Here is a 27,711-nt window from a genome sequence, read left to right on the forward strand (position 1 = left end):
GACATCCTTACTTTCATCCTTCCCTTTCTTTCCTCTTCCTAGTTTCCTTGTCATCTTCTTTAATTTTTTTTTTTTAAAAAAATTCTGAGGTTTTTTTTATCTTTTTACTTAATCTTGGATTTTTTAGTTTTGTTTTTTCTGATTTTTATTCAAAAATTAAAAAAATTAGGAAAAAAATTAAAAATGAAAGAGAAAAAATGACATGACCTTTTTTAAACACATGGCAATTTCTATCACTAATTTCTTAAGGAATTAACCAAATGTGCCAAATTGTTGAACGAAAACATACTTCGAATACTTAATTACGAATTTTTTTTCTTCTTCAAATATTAAATAAAAAATTTCATTAGAATTTAAATATGAAATATTTAATTAGCCTTATTTTTCTCCCTGGAGTCATTTTCAACACAGTTTAAGTAGAGTGCAAAATTTGTATATGGCATCAGAAGAATCTGATAAGATTCCAAAATATTCAAGTGGCCAATTTGGGGACAAAAGCCTAACTTCAAAATTGCAATAAAAAAACAAATAACTATTTTGGCAAATATGTAGGTTGCAAGTTTGAACAAGATATCAAAGTCGCTCATGGAATTTTGATGAATCTTGCACGCAAATATGCCTACATTCACCACAAGTAAAGCTACTCAATTAATTTCACAGTCAAATTCAATTAGTATTTGTTTGTCTCCGAGTCAGCACCCATGCTTAAGAATATTATGCTACTTTGGGGTTGGTTGGAATGCATGCATTGAACAAGATTTTGGGATGGGAGAGAGAGCTAGTAATTAAAGCTAATTAGTTTTAGAGGTAAAACCCAATTTGTTCTTTATTTATTTTTATTTTTTTGAAAAGCAAAACTCAATTTGTTCTTGTCCCTAAAGAAACACCAATGATTAAAAATTCATTTGATATTCCAACTTAAAGTTCTCGAGTTTCGATCTATTGATAGCTTAGAAAGTATTAATAGACACTGCTCCTAACAATTTCTTAAGAACTTTTTTTTTCATAAGTATTTTTATTAATTTTAATCGATGAGTTTTGAGATTTTGTTGTATTTAAAACGATGACGGATTTGAAGAAAGTGTTCTACACCTTCAAAGCTAAACTAATTTTTCACTTACTTCTTGTTTTACTTATTTTTAAATTTTTAATATAATGACGCACGAAAAGAGAGATAATTATTAAATAGAAGAAAGATTTCGAGTTCTAAGTCTTAAAAAAAAACCATTTATGAGATAAAAGGATCCTTGAGATCAGACATACCAACGATCTCTTTTTTTTTTTTTTTTTGTCATTTTAACCGGAGATCATACATATCAAAAACAAAACATATTCACGATAGGTTGAAGTGTTCACGTTATTATGACTTGAATGATCAACAAATGAATGTGTCCACTATCAGGCCTACATGCATTACTCAGCACAACATACATAAACATAGTCACATTCATCCAACCAAAGAATCATCATGCCATCCTTGGAAGATTCAAGCCCACCACACTAAAACAATAATTCACGTGCATGTGTCTTGTCCTGGTCTTTGACTCATTGGTCCTACCTACTTTCCAAAACTGCAAGGATGAAATGTTTTAGAGATAAGAGAGAATGATCATCTTAGAAGGAGCTTTATATATATTATCTCTTAAAAGTGATGAACATTGCTAAAGCAAAACCCTAAATAGTTGTTTATCCAAAAAAACCCCCAAATGATAACATCAGGGGCGTGACGGAGTTAACTAATTTTTATTGAGGGAGTCAAAGGTTAAGAAGAATAAAAGTTAAAAATTTTTAAAGTTAATATATTAAACTTAACTATTAATAATAAAAAAATTTATAATAGATAATAATTTTATATAACATGTAAATCAAAAGAAATAAAAAGAAAAAAAATTATAATAGTGTTTTAGGAAAGTTTTGTTCAACGATGGTAATATTTTTTTAATATAAATAAATAAATTATTTGTAAGAAACTTATCATCCATTTTGTTTTGAAATCTTGTCTTTTTCAATATAAACGACTAAAAAATTAATGTTGTCAACATCTAATATTTTTATTTTATTATATTTAAGTTTGTAATACTAAATATTAAACTATAATGCATAAACTATAAATAGTTAAATACGATATACAGAATTAATAATTTCTTCTGATACTCAAAATAATTTTCTTTCAACTAAATATAAAACATAAAGCACATTAAAAACATATACTCAAGATAATTTTTTTCTTATATAATTAGGATTAATAAAAAGTAACATATTAGTGAAAATTTGGACAACAACCAATAATGCAATACTAGAATTTATATTTGAGAATTATATATATAATAATTTTTTAATTTTTAAAAATTAAAATCATTAAAAATAAAATTCACATAACAATAAAAAGAAACCATGACAAGTAGAAGATATAACCTATATAACAAAAAAAAAAAAAAGAATGCGGTTGATGATTCATAGAAATTTAAAAAAGAAAATCTATAAAAACTTAAAATATATGAGCAAATAGAATATAATTGAAAAAAAATAAATAATAATAATAATAATATAAATAAAAAAAATTAAATAAAAACTTTACTTTTTTATAATTTCACAATACAAGTATAAACAAAAAAGAAAAAGATCAATGGAGAAACTTAAAAAATTTTAAAAAATTAAAAATTTGAGTAAAATTGAATGAGCTTTTAAGATCATTTTATTATTTTTTAATTATATTAATTATTTAATAACAAATTATTTGGAAAAATCATTAAAAATATATAATATATAAAAAATTTCAAAAAATTTGGAGGCCATGGCCCCCCCATTACAAAGGGACGCTCCGCCCCTGGATAACATGGCCTGCTCCACTTGAAACCAAGCTTCACCTTTTTTTTAAAAAAAAAAAATCAATATAATCATAATATTTTACATTTTTTTAAGGACATCGAACTTTTACAATTTGACATATCAACAAAATGATTATAAACTTTTATGCTATCAATAGATGGTGTTCATATTAAATTTTTTTATGTAATTAAAGTGTGAATTATATTATTTATTTTTTGTATTTTATTAAACGCAAACTAAGTTAATTTGATCTGGATAATGAGATAATATTATAATTCACATAAGATGCAATAAAATGGGTTACACAACTTACACTCCAATATTCCATGCGGGCTTGTGTTAAAAATTTACATTCTATGATTGCTAGGATTAAGGATTCACTATATAAAGGAAATGCTAAGTCTCCTCGTCCGACACATTAAATTTCTTACGCATTGAAGAATTTAGAAAATGAGAACAAGGTCCTAGTACATTAATAATGACTAAGTTTGGTTGGGAGGAATGACTTTATAGTATTTTATTACCCTATTTATTTTGTTAAGTGCACTATTTAAAAATTAGTCACCGTTTTTGTCAATAACAATATGGCACCATTGAGATTTTAACTAGACCAAACTTTAAAGATTGGAAAAAGAAAATTGTGGAGTTTGAAACTTAGATAGTGGACATAAGCTTGGTCATGAATATAGGAAAGCCTGTGGAACTTATTGCTAAAAGTTCTGAGAATGATAGGAAAGCTTTTTAGGGAGAAATCCAATAAATTATATTTGCTTGTTATCAGTCCATTCTTCAATACGTGTTAAATGGCCTTCTTGATACCTCTAATGCAAAGGAGTTGTTAGCTACAATAATACAAAGGTATAGGTGTAATCAAATGTTGAAATTAGACCTTTTTTGAAGAGACTTTATTCCATGAATTATGATGGGATAAAAGTAGTTCAGGAGTACATCATTAAAATGGTCTACTATCAAACTTAACTAAGATGCCTTGATATTATCATTTGTAATGCTTGTAGGGTGGATTTATATTTGATGTACTGACAATTTATAAATGCTATATACTGTCAGTTCACCAAATCTTGTCACATTATTAAAATGATAAATTTAAATTCTGTAAGGACTTGATACTAAATATTAAAAAAAATTCTTTAAAAATGCATATAAGATAAAATTAAATATTAATAATTTTCTTAAAAAATACATATAAGGACTTGAAATGTCTTCCATGTTGCAGCATAAAAGGAAATGATAGAAAGGTTGATAAAGGATAACATCCTTCCTACTTTTATTTCTAATGATCCAAAAACATGTGTTGACTATTTTAGGGATAAATTAACCAAGATAAAAGGAAAAGAGATCAAATAGAAGTACTAATTAGAACTCACTCATACAAACATAAGTGAACCTTATACCCTTACTATATGTAACCGTAGATACTCTATGACATTCCTTGATTATTTTTCTCATTATGGTTATCTACTCTTAATTAAAGAAAAGTCTAAAGCTCTTAATAAGTTCAAAATATTTAAGAGTAATGTTGAGAAACAAATGGGAAAATCTATTAAGATTGTCAAGTATAATAAGAGTAATGAGTATTATGGTAAACCTGACACAATAGGACAAACGAAAGGGTCCATTTTCTAAATATTTAGAAAGTCATTGAATAATACCTAATACACGGTGCTTGGTAGTCCTAAACAAAATGTGTGGCTAAAAAGTGGAATCGCACTATAAAGGATATAATGAGTGGGTTTATTTTATTGAAATTTTTAAAAGGAGAAGCAATCAAAACAACTTTGTATATCTTAAATAGAACTAGGGATGTAAATTATGAGTTCATTTTATTCAATTATCTACCAGTACCTGATCCGATATTGTAGGACTTGAGTATCCTATATTCAGATTTAAAACGGGTTCGAGAAAGAATTTTAATACTTCTCTTAGGTTTGGGTAGGGTGCAGGTTTCACCCTTTGGATTTATTACTATAGAAGTCTCAATAAGTAATATATTAAGAGGGGGTGAATTGGTATTTAAAAATACTTTAAAAAACTAAGTGTAAATTTCAAGACTTTTGGAACCACAAATTTCTTGTGTCAAAAACAAAATGTGTGATTTTCCTAAGCAAGTTTTCAATAATAATTGAAAAGAACAAATAATAAATCAAGGTAAAATATTTTCCCAAGTCAAATGCTAGCAAAACATAAATAATAAATCAAGGTAAAATATTTTCCTAAGCTAAATATAAGCAATAAATTACAATGCAAAAATATTAAAAGCAAGATACAATATTTTTATAGTAATTCGACTTTCTCCAGTATCTACATCCGTTTCCTTGGAACACCAAGGAATTTCAAATCCATTAAGACAAATAAGCTTTTTATGGGATCAAGCGAAACCTTCACAATAATTTTTTCACAAGATCAAGTGAAACCCTTATAAAACTTTTTCACAAGATCAAGCGAAACCTTTCAACAATAGTTTTTCACGGACTCAACCACAAACACACAAATAGTTGTTCAAGGTTAAGCTAAACCTTTCATAAGAAGAGTACAATGTTTAACAAGAAAATGCCTCTACAAAGGTTAGGTGTCAGACGTTTAAGCTTGAGTATAGTAAAAGAAGAAATATCAGCTCAAATAAAAGCAAGTGTCAAACTTTTCTAAGCTTGGTGGAAAACTAAAATGACGCTAAAGAGTGAGGACAAGCTTTTAGAGGTCTCTATCGGGTTTGATACTTTATCTCAAGTCTTTTCTTCCTTTTAAATGACTCAAGGGTTTCTATTTATAGTTGGTGTGGAGTTAAGAGCTATTAGACACAAGTTTAAATTAAATCTAGTTATTGTTGAAGCTTAAGGGTTTACTATAACACTTGTAAGATTGACTATGTTCTTCAGATTTCTCAAATTAGAGTTTTATAGTTGAGTATAGCCTTTTTCTACAGGATCCAATTCCCAAGAACATGCAAGTTGCAAATTTGGATTGCCAAGGTCGACTATACAAGCATTAGGGTCAACTATATCTCTCTTGAATCTTGAAGTTTTGATCTCGATACTGATGTAGTGTACAAGAAAGATTCTAATGTATTGAATTTCAGTAGTTAATTTGATGATTGTGTTATTTATGTTGCTAAAATCATGTAAAAAAGTTAGGTACATTTTTTTTATGTTCTAAATAAATATCTATTATGATAGATTTAGATAAATAACACTTATTATACTTAAAATTTTGAGTTGAAGCTTAAACAATGAAAATTTTAATGTTTTACTCTTTTTTTTCTTTGTTGTTTTTTTATCATATTTTAATTGCATGAATATATACAAGCATATATCTTGTTGAAGAAAATATTTATGAAGCATGTCTTTTTTATCAGCCTTAACAAGATGAACTTGGTCCACCTGGTTGTCCAAATACAAAATATTAATTATCCATTTCAAAAGAAATTTCAAGATTTTTTGATTTTGTAGGAAGCAAACTTTCCGTGTCTCTCTCCAAAAAGTTGAATAGTAAAAGTGGAGTGTAACCCCACCACCATACCAGCTTTGTACCAGTTTTAATGGTCCAATTTTGCCTTTGCCTTTTATATTTGTCTAAATAAGCTCCTCAATTCTTCAGTATTACTTTACTCTGGATTCAGCCCTTCAATTGTTATTTTAGGTACCTGAAAACAATGTGTTTGCCACTTAACATGAGACAAAATTCTCCCTATCCTATCCATTTTAACTTCAGTTCTAAGTTTGTAAGGTAAAATTTAATGATTTTAAAATCATATAATACTTTAAAAAATTTTAAATTTTTTTATTATGTTAATAATATTTTTGTATTTAATTAATTTTTATAATTAAAAATATGATTTATTATTTTACGTAATATGATGATGTGATATACTTAATATCTATGACATAATAATAATATAATTATATAATATTTTTATAATTTAACGATGAATAAATAATATTTAAAATTAAAATTTAATTGATTCAAAATAATAATAAAAAAATTTTATTCAAAGTTTCTTACTTAATTTAAAGACTTTTCAAATATGATCCCTTGACACATTGGCAAAAATTAAAGCTAAATGCGATCCCATGCACAATCAAAACTCCCCCACTCTCATCATGTCAACCCTCAAGATCACTAAAAAGCACCACAAGCATCTCAACAATCCCTTCCCTTCCACCCCAAGATATCTCCCCTCAATTCAAGGCAACCTCTTCATCAATTCCCAGACGCTGCCGCCCCACCAAATTTTCCCGGTCGGGAAGGATTTTCAGCTTCTTTGGAGCACCAGAAATGGCGGGTCTATCTCAATTTCTCACCAATCTCAGCCTTCAAAATCATTGTGGTCCACCATCCCTGGACAGGCATTTATATCTGCTGCCCTGGCTGAGACTGAGGTGGAAGAAAGCAGGGGATCTTTTGTCGTCAAAGACAGAGATGTTCACCTGGTTTGTCAGCACCAAACTCTGGACGATATCATTTTGATCAATCCATTTGATGATAAAGATAATGACTTTCTGCCTGATCATTTGGAACTGGACCGTCTCAAAACAGATTCCAAGATTGCAGATCCCCCTGTTTTGGTTATAACAGGCCACATTTTCAGCGAAAGGAAAAAGAAGAGGCTGCAAAGTTCAGGCATTTATAAGGATATAAAATTTGAGAAAAGGGGACCTGCTGCTTCAGCAAGGTATTGGGTCTTGTTTGATCAAAAGAACTGTAACCAAATTGGATTCCAAGTCAAAATTGGACAGCCAAATTTTCAGCTTCTTCACCAGAAAGCTTCACCTCTAACTGCTTCAGGATGGTACCGGCGTTTGAGGAGGAAACTGGGGCGGTATCGAAAACGGAAGCTGGGTTGGTACTGGGTCTTTACAAGGACGAAAGGTTTGGTCACAGTTTCTTCATCAGAGGAGGAACTAGGAGAATTGAATGTTGCAGAACCTTCTGCAGAATTCAACAGGGTTTGTTTCACCTATGCAAGTGAAGGAAATGAGAGATTTTTTGGTTTTGGAGAGCAGTTTTCTCGCATGGATTTTAAGGGGAAAAGGGTACCCATTTTTGTTCAAGAACAAGGTATTGGGAGAGGAGACCAACCTATTACCTTTGCTGCTAACTTGGTTAGTTACAGGTATGAGTTAAAACTACTTTGTCTAAAAAGGTTAACCTCTAGCACTAATTTGATGGTTTTGATCTCAAAAAGAATTTCTTTGTTGTAGAGCTGGGGGAGATTGGAGTACTACTTATGCTCCTTCACCATTCTATATGACATCCAAGATGAGGTCTCTTTACCTGGAAGGATATAACTATTCCATATTTGATCTGACACAACATGATAGGGTCCAAGTACAGGTATATTTCAATACATGTAGTAATGATAAAATTGAATTTGCTTTTGAAACAAATCTTAAGGCGCTGCTGAATATGCTTTTGAAACAAGTGTCCAACTGTTGAACTGAGTATGTCTTTATATCCTAGTTGTAATCCACTAATGCATACTTGAGATTTATGAATGTTATAAATCTGCTAAGAAATCGGGTTGTTTGAGCCTCATCAAGATTTAAAACTTGCAGTTTCCCATTTTCTGTATGCTGGAGCTTGCAGATACATGGAAATGCAATTCAAGGGAGGATACTGCATGGAAACTCACCTTTGGAGATCATTGAACACTTCACAGAAGCCATTGGGAGGCCTCCTAAGCTCCCTGAATGGATGATATCTGGAGCAGTGGTTGGCATGCAGGGTGGCACAGAAACTGTGCGCTGCGTTTGGGACAAATTGACGACTTATAAGGTTCCCATTTCAGTATTTTGGTTGCAGGTAATGCTAATGTCCTTGCCTTTGTTCAATGCTGAAGCTGACTGAAATGCAGAAGATTCTCTTCTTGTTTCAGTAATTATTGACACCTGAGTCAATTTTTTGTTAGTTCCAGTTTTCTTATAGAACAGTTATACTTGTTTTCTGGATAATTTTGAAGAGTTGGAACTGCAATATGCAATCCATCAGCCAGTATGAGATGATTTTGATTGAAAACTTTATTCTGCTCAAAGAACCTCAAAAAAATAAGAACTCTAAATACAAGGTTTCTGTCAGTTTGATTTGTGGCTATTGTTCTGTAGGACTGGGTTGGGCAAAGGGAAACATTAATAGGATCACAATTATGGTGGAATTGGGAAGTGGACACAACAAGGTACCCTGGATGGCAACAGCTGGTTAAAGATCTTAGCACACACAGCATCAAAGTGATGACATACTGCAATCCTTGTTTGGCACTGGTACTGATCTTCTTACGCTGATGCTTCTTTGCTAACTTCTATGCTGTCCTGCAGCAGAACCATACCAACCACCAATCCACATATGCAACAAATTTAACCAATAAAGGGTGTTGCATTTATTTCTCCTCAGAAGAGACTGAAGATTTTTCCATATTGAGCATGCCAAATGACTTCTTACGTAGCACGTACTGCACTATAGTTTGATAATGGATGCAAGCTTGCAACCTTGATTGAGAGTTCAACTTCCTTTTTTATAGATGGATGAGAAGCCAAACAAAAGGAGAAATCTCTTTGAGGAAGCAAAAGAGCTGGACATCTTGGTGAGGGATCAGCATGGAGAACCCTACATGGTTCCAAATACAGCGTTTGATGTGGGAATGTTGGACTTGACACACCCACTAACTGCAAATTGGTTCAAGCAGATTTTACTGGAAATGGTGAATGATGGAGTCAGAGGATGGATGGCTGATTTTGGTGAAGGCCTGCCAGTGGATGCTGTACTCTATTCAGGTTTGAAATCTTAACTGCTTTTGAACTAGTCTGCATAGGATCAAGGTGATCCAAAGAGCTTTTGCTGCTTCTCTTGGGTCTCCCGTTTTGGTTTCTTTTGTGGTTATCCACGTGCAGGAGGGTAGTAATGATGAGAGTTTGAAGTTGTTTATTGGTACAGAATTCTGAAGTTTCAAAGGCAGTGGTAACAATCTTTCTAAAAACATCAAGCTCCTCTCTGAATCCACAATTACAAAAAAATTGGAGCATAAATAAGCTATTCATTTTCCAATACTCGTTTCTATGTTCTGTCATGGCTGGTGGCAATGGTCTTAATCACCTCCAAACTAGTATGTCATCTTAGAAGTAAACTACCATATTTCTAGAGTTTAATTGACTATCATTGCCCATGCTGTCTTCCAGAAATGCTTCAATCTTTTAACTTATTATTTTATAAATTTATCTCCCCGTTTGTTTAATTATAAAACAAGCATGGCAAATAGCTTTTTGCAAAGTATGTCATAACCATTCTGTGTTCAATATTGTCAAATCATTTGCATCCTTCCTTGCAAAGTGCAATAAAGTAGCAAGTTATTGGCATGAGGTGCCAGCATAATCCCCTTAACACATCAGATGTTTACATGATAATCATATGAACTCTTTCTTAACCCTGTCCTCTCCTTTTTTCCTAACATTTGCCTGTTGAACTATATCAGTAAGTATAATATACTCAACATTTCCAGGTGAAGATCCTATTTCTGCCCATAACAGATACCCAGAACTATGGGCTCAAATAAATCGTGAATTTGTGGAAGAATGGAAAAGTAATCATGTGGGAAATGAGAGAGAAGACCCAGAAGAGGGCTTAGTCTTCTTCATGAGGGCTGGTTTCAGGAATAGTCCTAGATGGGGGATGCTGTTTTGGGAAGGGGACCAAATGGTAAGCTGGCAAGCTAATGATGGGATAAAGAGTTCTGTTGTTGGCCTATTGAGCAGTGGACTTTCTGGGTATGCTTTTAACCATAGTGATATTGGAGGTTACTGTGCCATAAACTTACCAATTATTAAGTATCATCGAAGTGAAGAGCTGCTTTTGAGATGGATGGAGCTAAATGCATTCACCATCGTTTTCCGGACTCATGAGGTAAGTCAAAATCTGCAACCTGAAAATACCCAAATAATTAAACATGCAAAGTCATACTCATTTTTGTTTAGTTAAAAATAAATGAGCAAACTCTTTAAACATCCATGAAAAGTCTAAAGGTCCATATGGTGAACTTTTAACTATTACCTGCTACACAAGTTACTGCTCCAGCTATTTTCAAGATATTTCATTCAGTCAGAAAAATTGTTAATGATTGATATATTGCCTTTATGGCTGTATTCCTAACATAATTCAGGAGTTTTGTTTAAATATGATATGCAGGTTTAAGCATAGTCAAGTGAAATTTAGAGGTTTCCAAGTGCTTAAAAAGAAGTCGTCAGATCTATCTTTCTGAATTGTGCTAACTAGGCAAACTAATTAGTAATAACCTGCCAAAATTCTCCAGATTTCTATCCAAAGATTTGAAGTTTTGACCCAAAGATAACAATAACAGGTAGTCAGGTATGATCTTGTTAGTAACTGAAATCAATCTTTCCTCTGACAGGGGAACAAGCCTTCCTGCAACAGCCAATTTTACTCCAACGACCAAACTCTGTCACATTTTGCACGCTTTGCTAAAGTGTACAAAGCTTGGAAGTTTTATAGAGTCCAACTTGTAAAGGTAATGCCTACTAAACAAGCAACATGTGTAATAATCTGACAAACCTCTTTCTCTCTCTTTGGTTGTACTCTTATGTTGCATGCGCAAAACAGGAAGCTGCTCAAAAGGGCTGGCCTATCTGCCGTCACCTATTTCTTCACTACCCAGATGATGAGCAGGTTCAGAGGTTCAGTTACCAGCAGTTCTTGGTGGGCAGTGAGATCCTAGTGGTTCCTGTGCTTGACAAGGGGAAGAAGAATGTCAAAGCTTATTTCCCAGTAGGAGAAACTTGTACTTGGCAACAGATCTGGACCGGAAAGCAATACCAAAAACAAGGTTGTGAAGCTTGGGTTGAAGCTCCAATTGGTTATCCAGCTGTATTTGTTAAGGTCGGCTCTACAGTTGGAGAAACCTTTCTGAGAAACCTGAGAAATCTTGACATTCTTTAAGGAATTTATTCTTCAAAAAGCCAATGTTCAATATATACTTTGTTCACTTTTTTCCAACTTCAAGGGTCTTTTATTTATCATCTAAGCAAAGCAAACACATGAAAAATAAGAAATTTCCATGATATTAAACTCTAGTTTTGATGAACACTCAAATCTTAAACCTTGGGTTTCGAAAGTAGATTCAAAACAATAACCAACAGGAGGATGAAGTAAGAGCGTTGATCTGGCATGCTCGGAGAAGGTAACATGCAGTGTTGACTTTGATTACCAAAAGAATGTTGAATTCTGACCATTCAAGTTTTGATGGGAATGGTTTAAAACGTTCAAATACTGAGAGATTAGAGATTTGGGTCAAAAATGACCACTCATTCTGATCTTGTTTCTGAAAGAATACTAGAGCTATCAACCTATAAAGTATAGATTGGCAAAGGCATTTCTCAAACGGAGACACTGGAAATGAAATCATTCATCCTATTCTTTGGGGTTAATGCTTTCAAAAGGCATCATATTCGGATACAGGGCTAATCTACCCGTAACCATAAAATATCCAGACGATAATCATCATAATAATCAAAGAAAACGAGACAAGGTTGACACAAGTAACTCACATTCTTTTCCCCCGAATTGAAGCTGCATGCCCTCTTCTTTATTTGTCCATTTCTGTTAGAACTTCCCTCCCTCTTCTTTCTATACATATATAGCAGCATAAAATGGAACCGATTCCAACACTTGAAGCATATTCCCTCAGTGGGGTCACCTTGTCTATTTATTGTCTACGTCAAACAGCATTTTTTTTCTCTTTTCTTCACTTAATGTTATTTTATCAACTTTTTCTACTTATAAATTTAGAAGAATGAAAAGAAAATCATTTTTTTCCCATTCTCCACAAATTTTCTGATCAAAATTTGGAAAATAGCAATGTATGAAGACGGAGGATCTTCAATATGAGGATTAAATATCTATAAATACAACATTTATACACAATTCCCAAACAAAAAATCCCCACCCACCCAAGAAAAGAGCACTTTCAACCTACTTGGCAACTAGAATTACCAACACAAATCTTTTATACCCCAATGCCTGCATGCAGTATAAGAACTCCACTCTCAAATATCCAGCTTATCAAGGTTGATCTTGCTTGCGGAATTCTGGATGAGTTCCTTCCTTGCATCCACCTAAATACACAAAAATCACTTCAATTTAGTAATTCTCTTGAAAATATCACTATGAAGAATGCATGGTGCAGGACAATCGGGAACTCTTTTAGACCTCAAAGCAAATTTATCCCCAGCAGCTTTTACATACGGTAGTGTCCATGTTCACAAGAGACGGCATGAAATTTACACGAACCACAAAACTTAGAAATAATTAATGACTATTGCACTTGATAGACTAATCCTAAGCATTTTGTCAGTGCAAAAGGAGCCACGCATGCCATAAACAGTAGTGCCTCATTCTACATAAACTAATCTAATCATTAACTGGACCTACATACCCGAGCACCCATAAGGGATGAAAACACCATATTCGCTTCTGCAGCATCTTCAACCACTAATTGCTTCAGCAACCTTTGGTCAGGATCCATTGTTGTTTCCCACAGCTGAGCAGGCATCATCTCACCCAATCCTGCATCATAACCATACACATTCTAATTAAAATAAACAACCAATGCTGAATAATGAAAACTCATCCATATTTTTGCAGCAGAATGGTAAGAAATACAGAGCAGACCCACAATTTAAAAGAAAAAAATTATTATAATTCCATCCAAGTCCCAGAACTCAAGGTAATTCGTACTGTTGCCGGAAGTAAAAGGCTCAACTAAAACTGCATATATGTAATGTGTTAGTGGATGTCGTTGCTTAACTTTTGGTACAAATTTGCCTGCATCTTAGGAAAAAAAAGTGACATGTAACTCCATTGCAGATTTTTCTATTTATTTTTTAATAGTGATTTTCCACTCTCTCTCGATCAATTCTCAAAATGTGACTCATTTTCTTTTCTCCACTACTGAGTTTTAACAAAAAGATAGATTTTATAAAATGCCAAAAAGGGATAAAGTTTCTTGCTGATGTTAAAAAGTCAACAAACATTCCATATGAGCCAACTTGTCGGAAACTACTCTTATGAAAAAAGGATCAATGAATCCTGAGTGAACCCTACACAAGTTGTTTTCATGTTGAGTTAGAAGCCATAAGGAGTTTGCATCTAACACGTGTTCTGTTGTTAAGCTTCTATTTAATTGACACATTAATTCATGTCAAATTACATAAGTGGATCCAGCTTTTTCAGGCTATTACTGTCACTTTGAAAATTCTCTAATGGTAGGATCTTTCTTCCCCTCAAAAGGATGATTCGCTACCTGACCCTGATTTTCTTACAAGTATCTATGCTAAATACAATGACAAGTGACTTGCAAAGAAAAACCAATAGGTCCAAGAGACCATGCATATTTGAGCACATTCTAATACTGTATATGCATATGCAAAACCTAAAAGCAAAAAGTATCAGTTTACCCTTTCAAACTATATAGATTTCATTAAATATGAGAGATAAACATTAAATCACAAGAAATGTTTTTTGCATTAATCATAAAACAGAATGCTGATTAGTACTGTGCAGCTTTAAAACAGTCAAACATAAATTTGAGCATGTTCTTGTATTCATATGATTATGCAAAAACTAAAATAAATGCATCACTATAACGACAGAGTAACTTTCAAACTAATTGATTTCATTACATATGAAAGCAGACACTAAGTTTCAAGAGATATACATCATGTGCATGAATCATATAACAGAATGCAGATTAGCTTGCTTAGCCTCCCAACAGTGAATTACATATCTCCACCAACAGAGAAAGAGAGATTTTATCCTTGCCTTTGAATCTCTGAATGTTGTATGATGCATTCTGGGGGAACATACTCTGGACCCTTTTAAGGTCTGAATCATCATAACAATAGTATACCTGTTTTCCCCTTTCAACCTGATAATTGTACCAAAGTGGAGAAAAAGAATTAAGCACACTGTTAGTTAGATTACTTCCCTCTAAATCCAGTATAGCTAACAACAAACCTTGTACAGGGGTGGAACACCAACATAAATGCAACCTTCATCAAATAAGGCTCTCTGCAAAGAACAAATTATATCAATCCCTTTATTCTTTGTAGCCACAAAATTGAGACTTTTTATCACTGCCTACCTGATATCTGAAGAAAAATGTCAGCAGGAGAGTTCGGATATGAGCACCATCCACATCAGCATCTGTTAAGATGATGATCTTATGATATCGTAGGTTTTCTTTTTTAAAATCCTCTCCCTGGGATAAAAAAAGATATATTATGTGATATTATCAGTTTGCCTATGAAAAAAGAAATTAAGCAGAGTAATGACAAAATAAGTACCTTCACCCCAAGTCCAAGACCGAGAATCAAATTTTGAATTTCTTCATTCTTGTACATTGCTGCCTCATCCCTCCTTTCAATGTTCAAAATTTTACCCCTCAGGGGGAGAATGGCCTGCAACAACACATTTATAGACTCAATATGTTACAGACATATAACTCTAACCAGGACAACAGAAAATAAGACCAGGATTGCTATCCTGAATAATAATCTATATATGCAGATAATGAATCATATCATTGTAAAAGTTTATCTGAACTGTAATTTTCTACGTAACTACAGCAGGACCAACATACTGAGCAAGCCATATGCCAATGTTCCAACAGAATAGATGTCTGCACCCCCCATGCATCATGGAGCACCATTTAACTAAAGCAAATTGTCATGGTTTAACTAAAGTAAAATCCATAAAATCGTAACTAAGTGACTACATCGCAAACAAGCTGTAAATAGTAACAAAAGCCAAACATCACTGGTCAAACCACTTAAGAATCCAAAACCAACATGTACCACAAAGAATATCATGAACTTGAGTAATTTGCATGGTGCAACAAAAATAAAATCCACAAAGACATCACTACAGTAGCATGCTACAGAAGAATAAACTGAAGAATAACTGAAACTAAGCCCAGCTACTCTATCGAGATAAAAATGGAGTAGTTCTAACACTTCTCATTCTTTTATTCCTGGACTGCTGTCTCTTCTCTGTCCCTTTTTGACTAATTTCTCTATTTCATTTTCTTCCACTCTCTTCTCTCTCTTCCTTCTGCTGTGTTCAAAATCTCCAAGGTGTTTCGGACACATATCCCTTGCCTTCATCCATTGACACAGGTACTCTCCCCTAAACTTGCAAGTCCAAGGAGTAGGGATTTATCGTATTATGGATGAGTTAGCTAAAATTGTTGAAGCAAAAGAAAATCAAATAAAGATGGACTTCCATAAAAGAGTCGTTAAGGTCATCAACTTAAAGAGCAAGATAATTTGCAGCATCATTGAATTGGTAGCAAATAGAAGCACCTGAAGGTGAAGTTATAGTTACTGCAGGGAAGAGGCCATCAGAATAGGGAAAGATGCCAAGTTATATTAGCAGAAGCCATGGCTGTTTGTTGTTCAAGACCCTTATGCCACATTAGAATTGAGTGCATTTGGTCCAATTTTAAGTGAATCTCAACGTTACATGTTTCAAAAAAGTGTTGACATAAAATAATGCATTAAAACGCTATAATAGCAGATTAACAAACATAGTGGACAGAAGAAGACATTGCAGAATAAGAGCAGCCCTCTGATGGCATCAATTGGTTAGTATCTGCTCCAACAAGCATCATGAGACTAGCCTATTGTCAACATGTATGACTGATTTGATACACAAAGTTTTCCTGCTCCACTGTGTCTTTCTTTACATGTATATGGGTGACATTTAAAGATTAGTACGTTTTCACATCCTAGTTACTGCAAGCAAAAGCAATGTTCCATCAACTCTATATAAGATCAGCTTAACTAATAGATCAATTGAAGCCTTTTATGAAACACAACTAAATTACAGAAAGATCCAAAGTATTAACCAGCATGTTTCAAAAAACTGCATTTTATCTAAATTGCATCTATTCAGTCCAACTACCATGAAGAAGTAAAATATTACCTGAAAACGCCTATCACGGCCTTGTTTTGCACTACCGCCAGCTGAGTCTCCTTCAACTATGAAAATTTCTGCATTCATGTAAACATAAAGATTAGTTTTAGACACTCATTAGTAGTAGATCAGAATGCATTATCATTTTGAAACCAACAGGGACCGATGATGTAGAATCTGTAGAATATAAATAAAGTCATAGATAACTTAATCCTCAACTAGCATATTTCCATTCTCCATCAACTAATTTCCAAATCTAGAATACCAGCTTTCAGTCAATGAAAAATAACAAATCTGGTTTACCTATATAGAAATTAGTCCTCCAGCGGGAAATACAAAAGAAAATAAATCCTCTTCATTATCAACATAGTTAAATAAGAATACATTTAAAACAAATAGTGACTGACTGTATAGGGCAGATTCTTATTTTGCGATGGGCCACTCATCTCACACTAGGACAACTTATGAATCATGGGCAAGCAAAACATGAGATAAAATCTAAGACCTTAAGTGTCACAGTCACTTTTTGTAATTTTAAACACATTATCTATCAAGGGGTGAGGTGGTGTTGGTTCACATAAACACCAATACAGACACACATAAGCTTTGTGTTTGTGTATGTGTACGTATAAGTTATAACTGAAGAATAACCACTAGAGAGGCACCAAGGTGGGCCCCAACCTAAGCAAACTAGTGATCTGGATAGAAGATAGAGCAATTTAAGTCTCAAAAGTCATCTAACACCTGGGCTCACTTTATAACACTCTGAAAAGAAGAAAATAGAAGGCTGGACAACGAAAGAAGAAAGAAGAAAGCAAAACTGAAGAGAGAAGGAAAAAAATAGCTAAGATTGGAATGAAGGTTTAAAATTACAGTTAAAATAAAAAAAAAAGTTACTATGGTCATTTATGTGACCAAGAGTTAAAATATCTACTCAGTTGTCTTGAATAGATGTGCTGACAAGGTAATGTTACGATAAGGAAGAGCCTGTGATAACATTTGTGCCCCTACCTGTTGTTTAGTTCAGATATTTCAAAATATCAATTACAAGAACTCAAACTGAAACCGGATATCTCAGTTTTTATTAAGAAAAACTGAAACCAAAAATTTCCAAACCAAATAACTTGGTTCAATTCAATTTTTTGGTTTTATCGGTTATTTGGTACAGCCCCAAACAGATTATACCATCATTCTAACCACAGCAAAAATATTCAGAAAGAAAAGATAGAATGATGCAAAAACCATTCAGAAGGAAAAAGTTCATAGAAGTATATATAACAAACAATATCTCATGAAAAGATGCTGTGAGGGAGAAGAGAATAAATAGATAAAAAAAAATTAGCAAAGAGAATTTGAAGAATATTAGGCCTTGAATACTCAAAAATGATAATAGATATTTTTTTACGTAATCAAGTAACTGCAGCAAAAAACCATCATTAAAATGCAACACTGAGAATTGAAACCAGATGAAACACCAAAAATTGACCTTAGTCAATCTAGACATTGGCAATAGCTATAATTATAATGAACAGAATCCTAATAACAACATTTCAAAATGATTGAATCAATAATGATGCCCATTACACCATGTGAGAAATGTAACAAGTAGAACATGAACTTTATGAGAAAATTCCCAAAAAAAAACCTGAAGATGATCAAAATGCTCTCCTTACATATAAGTCAAAAACTTTTGAAAGAAGTAAAGCAAGGAAAGCAACATTTACCAGATTCTTCTGGATTTGTGGATGAACAATCAGCCAGTTTTCCAGGAAGAGATGATGATTTCAACACACTCTTTTGTCTGACTAATTCCCTTGCCCTCTTTGCTGCAAGAGCTGCCTGATAGGAAAACAACAGCAAGATCAAACTAATGATTGTTATGCAGTCAGTGCCAGTAGGCATACAGAGCCCTTGGATAAGGTAACTAGATTCAGTGAATCAATAACAGGGTCAAAAGAAATTTTGTAAGATACGCGAAGGGTACCTTGAAAGGTAACTAGATTCAGTGAATCAATAACAGGGTCAAAAGAAATTTTGTAAGATACGCGAAGGGTACCTTGAAAGCATTTAGTGATTTGGAAAGAATAGAATCAAGTACATCTGGATGCAACTCCAAATATTCGGCAAGAAACTCTTGGACAGATTGATCAACCACTTTCCGCACCTCAGGATTTCCCAATCTTGTCTTTTAACAATAAATGAAAACTCATCAAGTCATCATAACAGCAAGCTGGACAGCAATCTAATTCAAGCTATCAAGAGCATCACGATGAACAAGAATATAAGTATGCCATGGATATCAAATATACAAATCATACCTTTGTCTGTCCTTCAAATTCTGGATTTGGAATTTTCACAGAAATAATGCATGTCAGTCCCTCCCTTACATGTTCACCACTTAAGCTAATATCCTTATCCTGAAAGATATGGAAGATGACTCATAATAACATACATCACAATTACTTCAAATCCACATTCTACTCATCCATGTCTAAATAATTGTTAAACTTGAATCCATAACATCAATAAACAAATTTAAAGCAGTTAAAGTGCTTTAATTACTATTTAGCGAAAACAAAAGTGCTTTAACTACTGTTTGTTAGACCTTAAAAGCATTTTAATAGAGGTTTCTAACTGAAAGGCCTTTTTGGCAAAGGTCAGGACAATGTGCTTCTGCAGATAAACATTTTTGATGAAAGCCTTGAAAATTTCAATTAAGCACAGCTGAATCTTTTGAAATAAACACAATTCTTGTATATATTTTCCTTGAAAAAGAGTAAAAATAATCCAAGTTAGTTGGTACTCCCCAGAGCAAAAAAAAAAAAAAACAAAACTCAACAGAAGACAGTTAAGAACAAACAGAACTTCAAAATAGGAAACATGAATAGAAATACCTTGATAACCTTAGACTTTTTTCCAAGATTATTGAGAGTTCTTGTCAATGAAGCCTTAACCCCCTCTATATGTGTACCACCATCAATGGTCCGTATGCTATTGGCATAACCTAACATTGTATCTGAATATGCATCTGAACACCTAGAAGAAGATGAACAAACCAAATCAAACCACATGGATTATTTAAGGAATGAGACATACCACAGTAGTGCATCACACAAAATTACAGACACTAAACACATCCTGAACCTGACATCCTTGATGCATAAAATGAACCAAGCACCATTAAAAACAATAAAGTGATAGATTTCATCAACTCCTTAATAAATGCAAGGAAGATATGAATACAATCATGAAAAGTGTAGCTAATTTTTCAAAAGTAAACAAACAGCAAAGGCAATCTGATGCTTAAAACAAATTTTCAGCAGAGATAATATTTCTTTATCATGGAAAAAGACAAAATTCATAAAAAGCATATGAATGCCAAACTAAGTGATTAGTGGTTTACCACTGGAGAGCAACATCGATTGTAGCTCCATCTATTCGTCTGCTGAAACCTAGCACGTCATGAAGTGGTTTCTGAATCAAAGAATCGCCAGTTACCAATGCAAAATTACCAAAATGCAAAATGATACAGTAGATCCAAGCAGTTTAGAATGTAAGAGAGAGCATACATATCAAATAATGCAATTTGTTCAGATCCCACATATGAAAGCACTGCAAACTCTAGATTTTGCATTAATCTCATATTTTGATTTCATCTATAACAGTGCAATAGATAAAAACCCCAAAAAAAAAGGTTCAATTTTCCAGCCATTACTTAAATACTCTACCTGGGACAGAAAAGCAGGCCAAAGATTATGATGTGTCCGCCATATAAGAGTCTCACTCATGACTTTATCTTCAGTTACTGAAGCCCTAAGGCTGAAAGTCTGGACATCTATTTATACAATATGCATTGCTCCAGACTCAACAATATATAAGTGTATCAGTAATTACAATTACATAAGAAACCATGATCATGACCAATTACATTGAGTTCTGAATAGATGCATAAATGCCAAGTAACCTGATCACTCTAGACCTGCTTAGTAACATATTTTACAACCTATAATCTTTGTAATACTTACTTTCTAAGAACTATGATTTTGGGAGTTTTAGGACTAATAACAAAAATATTGACTTAATAACAAAAATATTGACTGAATTAAGCCACATTTGGCACATATGGCTTCATAGCTCAAGCCCTGATCAATAATCTCTCATGCATACAAGTTTTAGTATTATACTGTGTCATCAAAAACTCAGCAAGATACCAAAAAATACAGTTCATAACAAAATATTTTGCAGAATAGCCTTTTATTTGGGTTGTAACATGAATGAACACCTTGAAACACATTAATCATTATTGACTCTAAAACAATTGCTGAACAAAATGAACCTTGCCTAGCCGATGACTCTTATAAGTTACAGGAAATGATACAAGTCCAAAGGTCTACGTCTTTCTCCTTCAATTTTCATTTATTTTTTATAAAATTTTCATATTTATAAAATTTCCTCAATAAATTTCTAACCATATCCATAAAACCAATCAAGTGAACCTTCGCCCTCAACCTATATAACCCATTTACTCAGGTTCAATAACTAATAACTATAAATCTTTAGTCTTAGAGGGATGAAAACCTTCTACAATTAGCAAAAGTAAGTTCTGATTACATCTTTCCCTCCTATTCTTTTTTCATTCTCAAGCATGAATCCACTCATTTAATTCCATAGCATCAGCTTAGCCTGAAAAGATCTAAACATACATACTATATATATATATATGTATATATGTATGTATGTATATATGTATATATGTATGTATGTATGTACATTGTGGGTTAAGGATGTGGGAAATCAGCATAAAAGCAAACAAAATGAATAGAGAGAGGAAAGGGAGGGGCAAGGAACTATACATAGATAGAGAAGAATCAAATGGAAAGAGAGAGAAGACAGGAAAAAACGAATGCACAAACCTTATCGGTATTTAGCCATTTCACGTATTCAACCAGTCCCCCAGCAAAGAAATATTCATTGTAAAGGCTCTTCTCTGGATTGTTATCTTCTTTTTTAAGAGTGATAGTAAGCTACAAAGGTCAATTACAAAAAAAATTGCAAAGCTATAACATCAGTAAAGCATGGTCTCAAATTTATACTGCATCAAGAAAGTAAAAAAGAAAAACAAGAACATTCCTAACATGACATCCATATAAAGATCAAAATTCGAATATATAATGGTGACTGATCAGAATATAGTGACCTAACTCAATGTAAAGAATTTACCTTAGGGTTCAGAAAAGCAAGTTCTCTAATTCGTCCAGCAAGTGTGTTGTAGTCAAACTCAATGGCAGTGGTGAATACTGAGGGTTTAGTTAAACAAGAAATTAAATATTAATAAATCATAAAATCTGATTATCAGAAATTAAGAGGAGCTCAAAAATCAGGCATACTTTCTTTGTCAGGCCAAAACCGGATGCATGTCCCCTGACGATGTTTTGATTCAGTTGAAAGCACGTGACATGTTAGTGTCGATACAGGCTTCCCACGTGAATATTTTTGCTCGTATTCCATTCCATCCCTCCAAACAGTGACTTCTAATGTCTGCAAAGAAACAGATGGCCAACTTACAATAAGTGATAATTAGTTCCTGCAAAACCTTAATTAACATTTTACAAGATATCATTGTCACCATATAAAATATCATCTCATTAACATTTATTTTCCCTTGACTTCAAACACTGATGTTTTCAATTAAGATTTATGCATGCAAATATGAATGCTGATAAAGTGTAAACTACATTCTATCATAACCTGAGCAGAGCATATCTTATGTTCGAAGACATAGGATGTAGCAAACAGATTTTTTTAATCAAGGAATTAAGAATAAATTACGAGAGAAAAAGTAAAGTCGATGACTCATGGCCTAGAGACCCAAATAGAAACCAACTTAGTCAAACACAAAGGTACACTTAAGCCACTAGGTGTCAAAATGCACTCACTAGAGTAAACATTGGCTCAGATTTTTGAAGTAAATAAATATTTTAGAGAATAAATTCATATCCTGTATGACAAATACATATTGTGGTATAGCCATATTTAGTGTCACTATTTCCCTCTGAATGGGATTTTTGTTTGTAGATCACCTAGTGGCATAAACAAAGTTAACCATATGATTGTTCAACCATAAAAGCAGTTACATTAGAGAAGCTTAACTCAATCTAAAAGGATAAAAAAGAGTCAAAGAATAAAATGAAACAAAGAAGGAATCAATCCTGTGATTTGTTGGACAGACCCAGTTACCAGTCTCTCACTGCTTCAAAGTTGCAGAAAACAATAGAACAAGGCCATGACAGAACAATATACTGTAAAGGAGAAGTGTCTCTAGCCATCACCAAAAATTTTGATGGATTTCATCGTTTTAGAAGGGTCCCTCAACCCACCCCCTGTTTTTTTAATTTATCTTTTTTAGGGTTTCAAGGCATTTTCTGGCACTCACCTCATTTGAGCACTTAGATGAGTGCCTAGGCCTACCTCACCTTTGACAACTGTACAGACAACAAAACTAAATAAGACCAGAAATGAGGAAATTTTACAATTTAGAGTATAACACACCTCTGATAAGGCATTGACAACAGATAAACCCACACCATGCAATCCACCAGAGACACTGTAACCACTACTTGAGCCACCAAATTTGCCACCTGCATGTAAGACCTGCAGAATAAGATGGATATGTAACTAGCATCGAATAAATCTATTCTGTAAAAGAGAAAATAATGCATTAACAACTACTTAAAATGATGTAGTTTCTTTTATTTTGATGGTAAATCCTAGAGGTTCTTATAAATATGACTTTGGGTTTCATCTCCATTTTTTTTCCCAAGCTTGTACATTGTCTATCTTGATACACAGCGCTAATTCCTAATCTAGAAGATGCCCTCCACTATTGCAAATTAAAAATTATTTTTTTGTCAAAACCCAACTATATTAAGAAATATTATTCTCATCAAGGCAAACACAACTGTACGAGATTAATATCTACTGTCAGAATTTAGACATGCAATACTAATCATCTTTTTCACCAATTAAATTATATTCATACTCTACATAATACTGAGATTATACACCTTAGTTTTTGTGAAAGAGGTATAGAAACTAATTTCTTCATTTGGATTATGTTTCTCCATAAATAAAAGAAAAAGAAAATCCATGAATTAAGCAAGACATATAAACAGTTTAGTTGGTATTTTCACATAGTAACTTAGTTAAGAAGTGGTGTTCTAATGTGAATTAAGAACTTTTAGCATAAACTAACTCACAATTCCATCAGTCAAAGTAACCATCAAGATTACAAATTTAGAAGTATTATAGTTTTATAATTCTAGCACATTTTCTGAAAGAAAAGAATGTATTCAGTATCTTGAAAGTCATTCAGATGATGAATTTCTCACAATTCCTTTAGTGAAAATACCTAGTTTATGACTGTTTAAATAATTTTTTTCCCACAAGGTGAGGCTCTCAAAGCCATGCCAATAGATCACAAGACAATGAGACAAAAACGGAGAACTACATGAATAAACTGAATCCAAGAAAGCCAAAGACATCCTCCTTTGAAGCACCCTAAGGACAAATACCCGAAGCATGGTGTCAAAATTCATTGAAATCCAAGATTCAGGACCAAGCCATGAGATCAAACTTCACATCACAAATTACAGGACAAACAAGATGAGTGTTTTATTTATTCAAGTGACTTTCTTGAAAAAGATTCCTGCTAGCCTCAATAAAAAAATTCATAATGGGCATAGGATTATTTATGCTTAATTACCGTCAACACTGTCTCCAAGGCAGATTTCTTTGTGATAGGATGCAAGTCAGTTGGAATCTGCAATTCATAAGTGCAACCAAGTGAAAAATAGTAGGAAAACACATTAACAGCTGGCAGAAATAACACAGTTCTTAGCCAAGATGCTGTAAACTAAAAGAATTAAAATGGTCTGCACTGGAAACACATAATGATCAATGAAAATGTTTACGTCATACACACCAAAATTATGACAGGCAAATTCTTGCAGAGGGCTCATGTAATTCACATCTCAAGATAATGTATAGAGTGTTAGTCAGTGATATACACATATTGGCCAGAGAAAAGACATTGCATCCCTAACAAAACAAGGCATTGGATAAAACGGCTGCACATTAAAGTTAAATTTGCAGGTTGGAACATTTAATACACATTTGACAACAAATGCAATATCACATTAACATCATTTGTAGCAATAAAATAGTAGAAGGAGTTGCATACCCCTCGCCCATTATCAGTTATGCTCACAGAACCATCTGAAAGTAGAACAACATTTATTTGTGTCGCAAAACCAGCTTGTGCCTCATCAACAGCATTATCCAATATCTCGTAAACCTAATAGGAAGAAGCAAAATCAACATCTATTTATCAAAATTGCTAAAAATAAAAAAATAAATTGAAAAAGATTGAGTACCAAATGGTGCAAACCCCGGGGTCCTGTACTTCCAATATACATTCCAGGTCTTTTTCTAACAGGATCCAACCCTTCCAGAACCTTAAGACAGTACAAGACGTTATTTTGAACCAAAACCACAACATAGACAACATTAAAACTAAATTAAACAACATACGAAAGAAAAAAGTATATGCAAAAGTACCTGAATTTGCTCAGAGTTATATGCTTTGGAGCTTTTGCTTCCCTGGAAAGCTTCAGTTGTTATGTTCGATGACATGAATGCCTTTGGTGTGACCACATTTTGAACTGGAAGCCTGCAAATGCTCCTCAATGCAAAGCTTTTCCTGCAAACCAATAGCCAAATTTGACAAAGGGATTATAGAGAAAATGAAAAACCTTAAAAAAACGAAAGAAAGAAGCCCACATTGAGTACTCAAATAAAAGAAATTGAAAAAAAGGTGATCTGTTTTCATTATTAGCAAACCCAGAAATAAGAAGGAAAAAAAAAAAGCTTTTTTTACCAAACAGAGCCAAAAGAAATGACAAACGTTATTGCTATTTGAAATATTTAAAGTAATAATTGAACAAAATACAAAATACCCGTTTTGTATTCCACTTTTAGAAACCCAACTCCCTTTTCATTTCCCATGTTACTCAACTAACCAAATAGAAATAGCAAAAAATAAAAACAAACAAAAAAGAGGTGAAAAGAGAGAGAAAATAAGAAACCTGGGCTTGAAGAAGAGAGAGGAGCGAGGAAGCGAAGCGAGAGAGTGAAAACAAGGAGAATGAAGGAAGAAACGAGAGCTAGAAGCCATTAGACGAAGATGAAGATAAGGATATCGCAGAAGGAGCGCCATCGAGCAGAGGGGGTGGGGTTTCAGTGGGATTTTGTCCGTCTGTCTTTTGTTTAATTTTTGGCTCTGCGTTTTGTGTTATAATCCTAAAACCCTTCCCACCGTTTCCCTCCTTTTTTTTCCCTCCCTTCCACTCCCACTCTTAAACCCTAACTTAGAGATCATGTTACATTTCCTTCTTTTTTTTTTTTTTTTTTTAATTGAGAAAGAGATTCGAACTTACTATTTAAATAAAAAATAATATATTAATTAATAAATTAAATATTTTAATATTTTTTTATAACTATGATCTCATTTTTTAATACTTTTACGTCTAGTTATTATTTTTAGAGATGTTCATGGTTAGGGTATTTATTATTTTTTTAAATATATGGATTTGAATTTTATTATTTAATAATTTATATTATATAAACTATTGTATCTATTGAGATGAGATATTCAATTTTTAATTGATTGTTTTCAACTAATTTAGTTTATCTTTTTATTCCTTGCTTAAAATTATATGTAATTTGTTCGTATTTTTCACATTTCTAAATTTGAATTATAATTCTCTATATATTCTAAATGTTAAAATAATGTATCATAATTAAAAAATTATCTTTTTTCATAACTCAAATTCAATTGTCTCAAATGTATAAAAAGATATTAAGTATATTAGTTAAATACCATTAAAAACTTTATTATTTTACAATTATTTTTCAAATTTACATACTTAAATTTAATTACTTATTAACTAATATTTAAATTATAAGACATGTGAAGTAAACTTTTAGACATAAGTTCATAATTATTACTAAATGGAAATGTTAATTTTATATCAAGTTATTTTGAATATTTTGCAATGTTTAAATTAATATCCCAAAGAATTCATACCTTTTTATAATTCAATTTTTTTAAAAGAATTCTCTTGAAAGTTAAATAAAAAAGTTTAATTTGATTTAATTACTATACTTTGATATTTTATAACGTTTAAAATCCATATATAGCTATGTAAATTTAATAAATAACTATGAACCAAATAATAGTCTTAAGAAAAAAACAAAAAATGTATGTAAAAATTAATGCCTTTAAGAATTAACATGTTTTTTTTTTACAATAATGAAAATAAGTCTTTTTTTTTGTGTGGATAAATAATAAGAAAACTAAGTCTTAACCACATTTTTTGAGAAGAATTAAAGTTTTGGGTTTTTAATTATCTTCATACCCAAATGAATTAATTAAACCAATAATTAATAAACTTTATGCCTTAACATCTATTAGAATTTTATTCATTCTTTCTATAATATAAAGGGAGTACATGAGCCTTTTGTTAGCTTTAAAATTGACTCTGATTTTAAATTGACAAAATTAAATAATCTAAATATGCTTCAAATTTAAATGAAAATGATTTTTAAACTTGAAGATCAATCTAAAAGAATTTTGAAGATTCGTTGTGTAAAGAAAATGATTCTGAACACTTTAAAACTGAAGTTCCAACTATTAGAATCAATCTTTTGAAAAAGTGAAGAATCGATTTTCTGCAAAATAGAAAGCAAAATTTCCTTGAGGAAGAAGAATCGATTTTTGAAGATACAGAACCTACTGAAAGAAAAGAGAATCGATATCTTGAGAAACAGAAGTCG

At 32.5% G+C, this 27,711-nt stretch overlaps 2 protein-coding genes across 2 annotated transcripts; one reads left to right on the plus strand and one right to left on the minus strand.

The window, feature by feature from the left end:
• Positions 1-6,877: 6,877 nt before the first annotated feature.
• LOC18598679 (uncharacterized) lies at positions 6,878-11,929 on the plus strand. Its single transcript, XM_007028295.3, has 8 exons — positions 6,878-7,957; positions 8,046-8,178; positions 8,431-8,646; positions 8,946-9,101; positions 9,359-9,611; positions 10,334-10,734; positions 11,240-11,356; positions 11,449-11,929. Exons 1-8 carry the CDS (start codon positions 6,915-6,917, stop codon positions 11,782-11,784), a joined length of 2,655 nt encoding a protein of 884 aa, XP_007028357.3. The 5' UTR covers positions 6,878-6,914; the 3' UTR covers positions 11,785-11,929.
• A 709-nt stretch (positions 11,930-12,638) lies between these two features.
• LOC18598680 (DNA gyrase subunit B, chloroplastic/mitochondrial-like) lies at positions 12,639-26,181 on the minus strand. Its single transcript, XM_018121588.2, has 21 exons — positions 25,962-26,181; positions 25,435-25,576; positions 25,251-25,331; positions 25,058-25,171; positions 24,581-24,637; positions 23,368-23,469; positions 22,206-22,356; positions 22,039-22,115; positions 21,732-21,842; positions 20,222-20,292; positions 19,713-19,854; positions 19,137-19,235; positions 18,875-19,003; positions 18,543-18,657; positions 16,828-16,895; positions 15,189-15,302; positions 14,987-15,103; positions 14,860-14,913; positions 14,665-14,770; positions 13,280-13,410; positions 12,639-12,959 (listed from the first exon to the last, which is right to left on the minus strand). Exons 1-21 carry the CDS (start codon positions 26,090-26,092, stop codon positions 12,891-12,893), a joined length of 2,181 nt encoding a protein of 726 aa, XP_017977077.2. The 5' UTR covers positions 26,093-26,181; the 3' UTR covers positions 12,639-12,890.
• Between the last annotated feature and the right edge of the window lie 1,530 nt (positions 26,182-27,711).

This window comes from Theobroma cacao, chromosome 5, assembly GCF_053813885.1.
Source record: "Theobroma cacao isolate CCN51 chromosome 5, ASM5381388v1, whole genome shotgun sequence".
Classification (NCBI taxonomy): Eukaryota; Viridiplantae; Streptophyta; class Magnoliopsida; order Malvales; family Malvaceae; genus Theobroma; species Theobroma cacao.

What these genes read in the sequence shown, in the direction of transcription:
- LOC18598679 (XM_007028295.3), top strand. Translation starts at nt 6,915, where the DNA reads ATGCACAATCAAAACTCCCCCACTCTCATCATGTCAACCCTCAAGATC. An exon ending in GCTAACTTGGTTAGTTACAG is followed by an intron (nt 7,958 to 8,045) that starts GTATGAGTTAAA and finishes TCTTTGTTGTAG; the next exon opens with AGCTGGGGGAGATTGGAGTA. An exon ending in GCAATCCTTGTTTGGCACTG is followed by an intron (nt 9,102 to 9,358) that starts GTACTGATCTTC and finishes CCTTTTTTATAG; the next exon opens with ATGGATGAGAAGCCAAACAA.
- LOC18598680 (XM_018121588.2), bottom strand. Translation starts at nt 26,092, where the DNA reads ATGGCGCTCCTTCTGCGATATCCTTATCTTCATCTTCGTCTAATGGCT. An exon ending in TTGTCAATGCCTTATCAGAG is followed by an intron (nt 22,357 to 23,367) that starts GTGTGTTATACT and finishes GTTTCTTTGCAG; the next exon opens with ACATTAGAAGTCACTGTTTG. An exon ending in GTTTTGGCCTGACAAAGAAA is followed by an intron (nt 22,116 to 22,205) that starts GTATGCCTGATT and finishes CTAAACCCTCAG; the next exon opens with TATTCACCACTGCCATTGAG.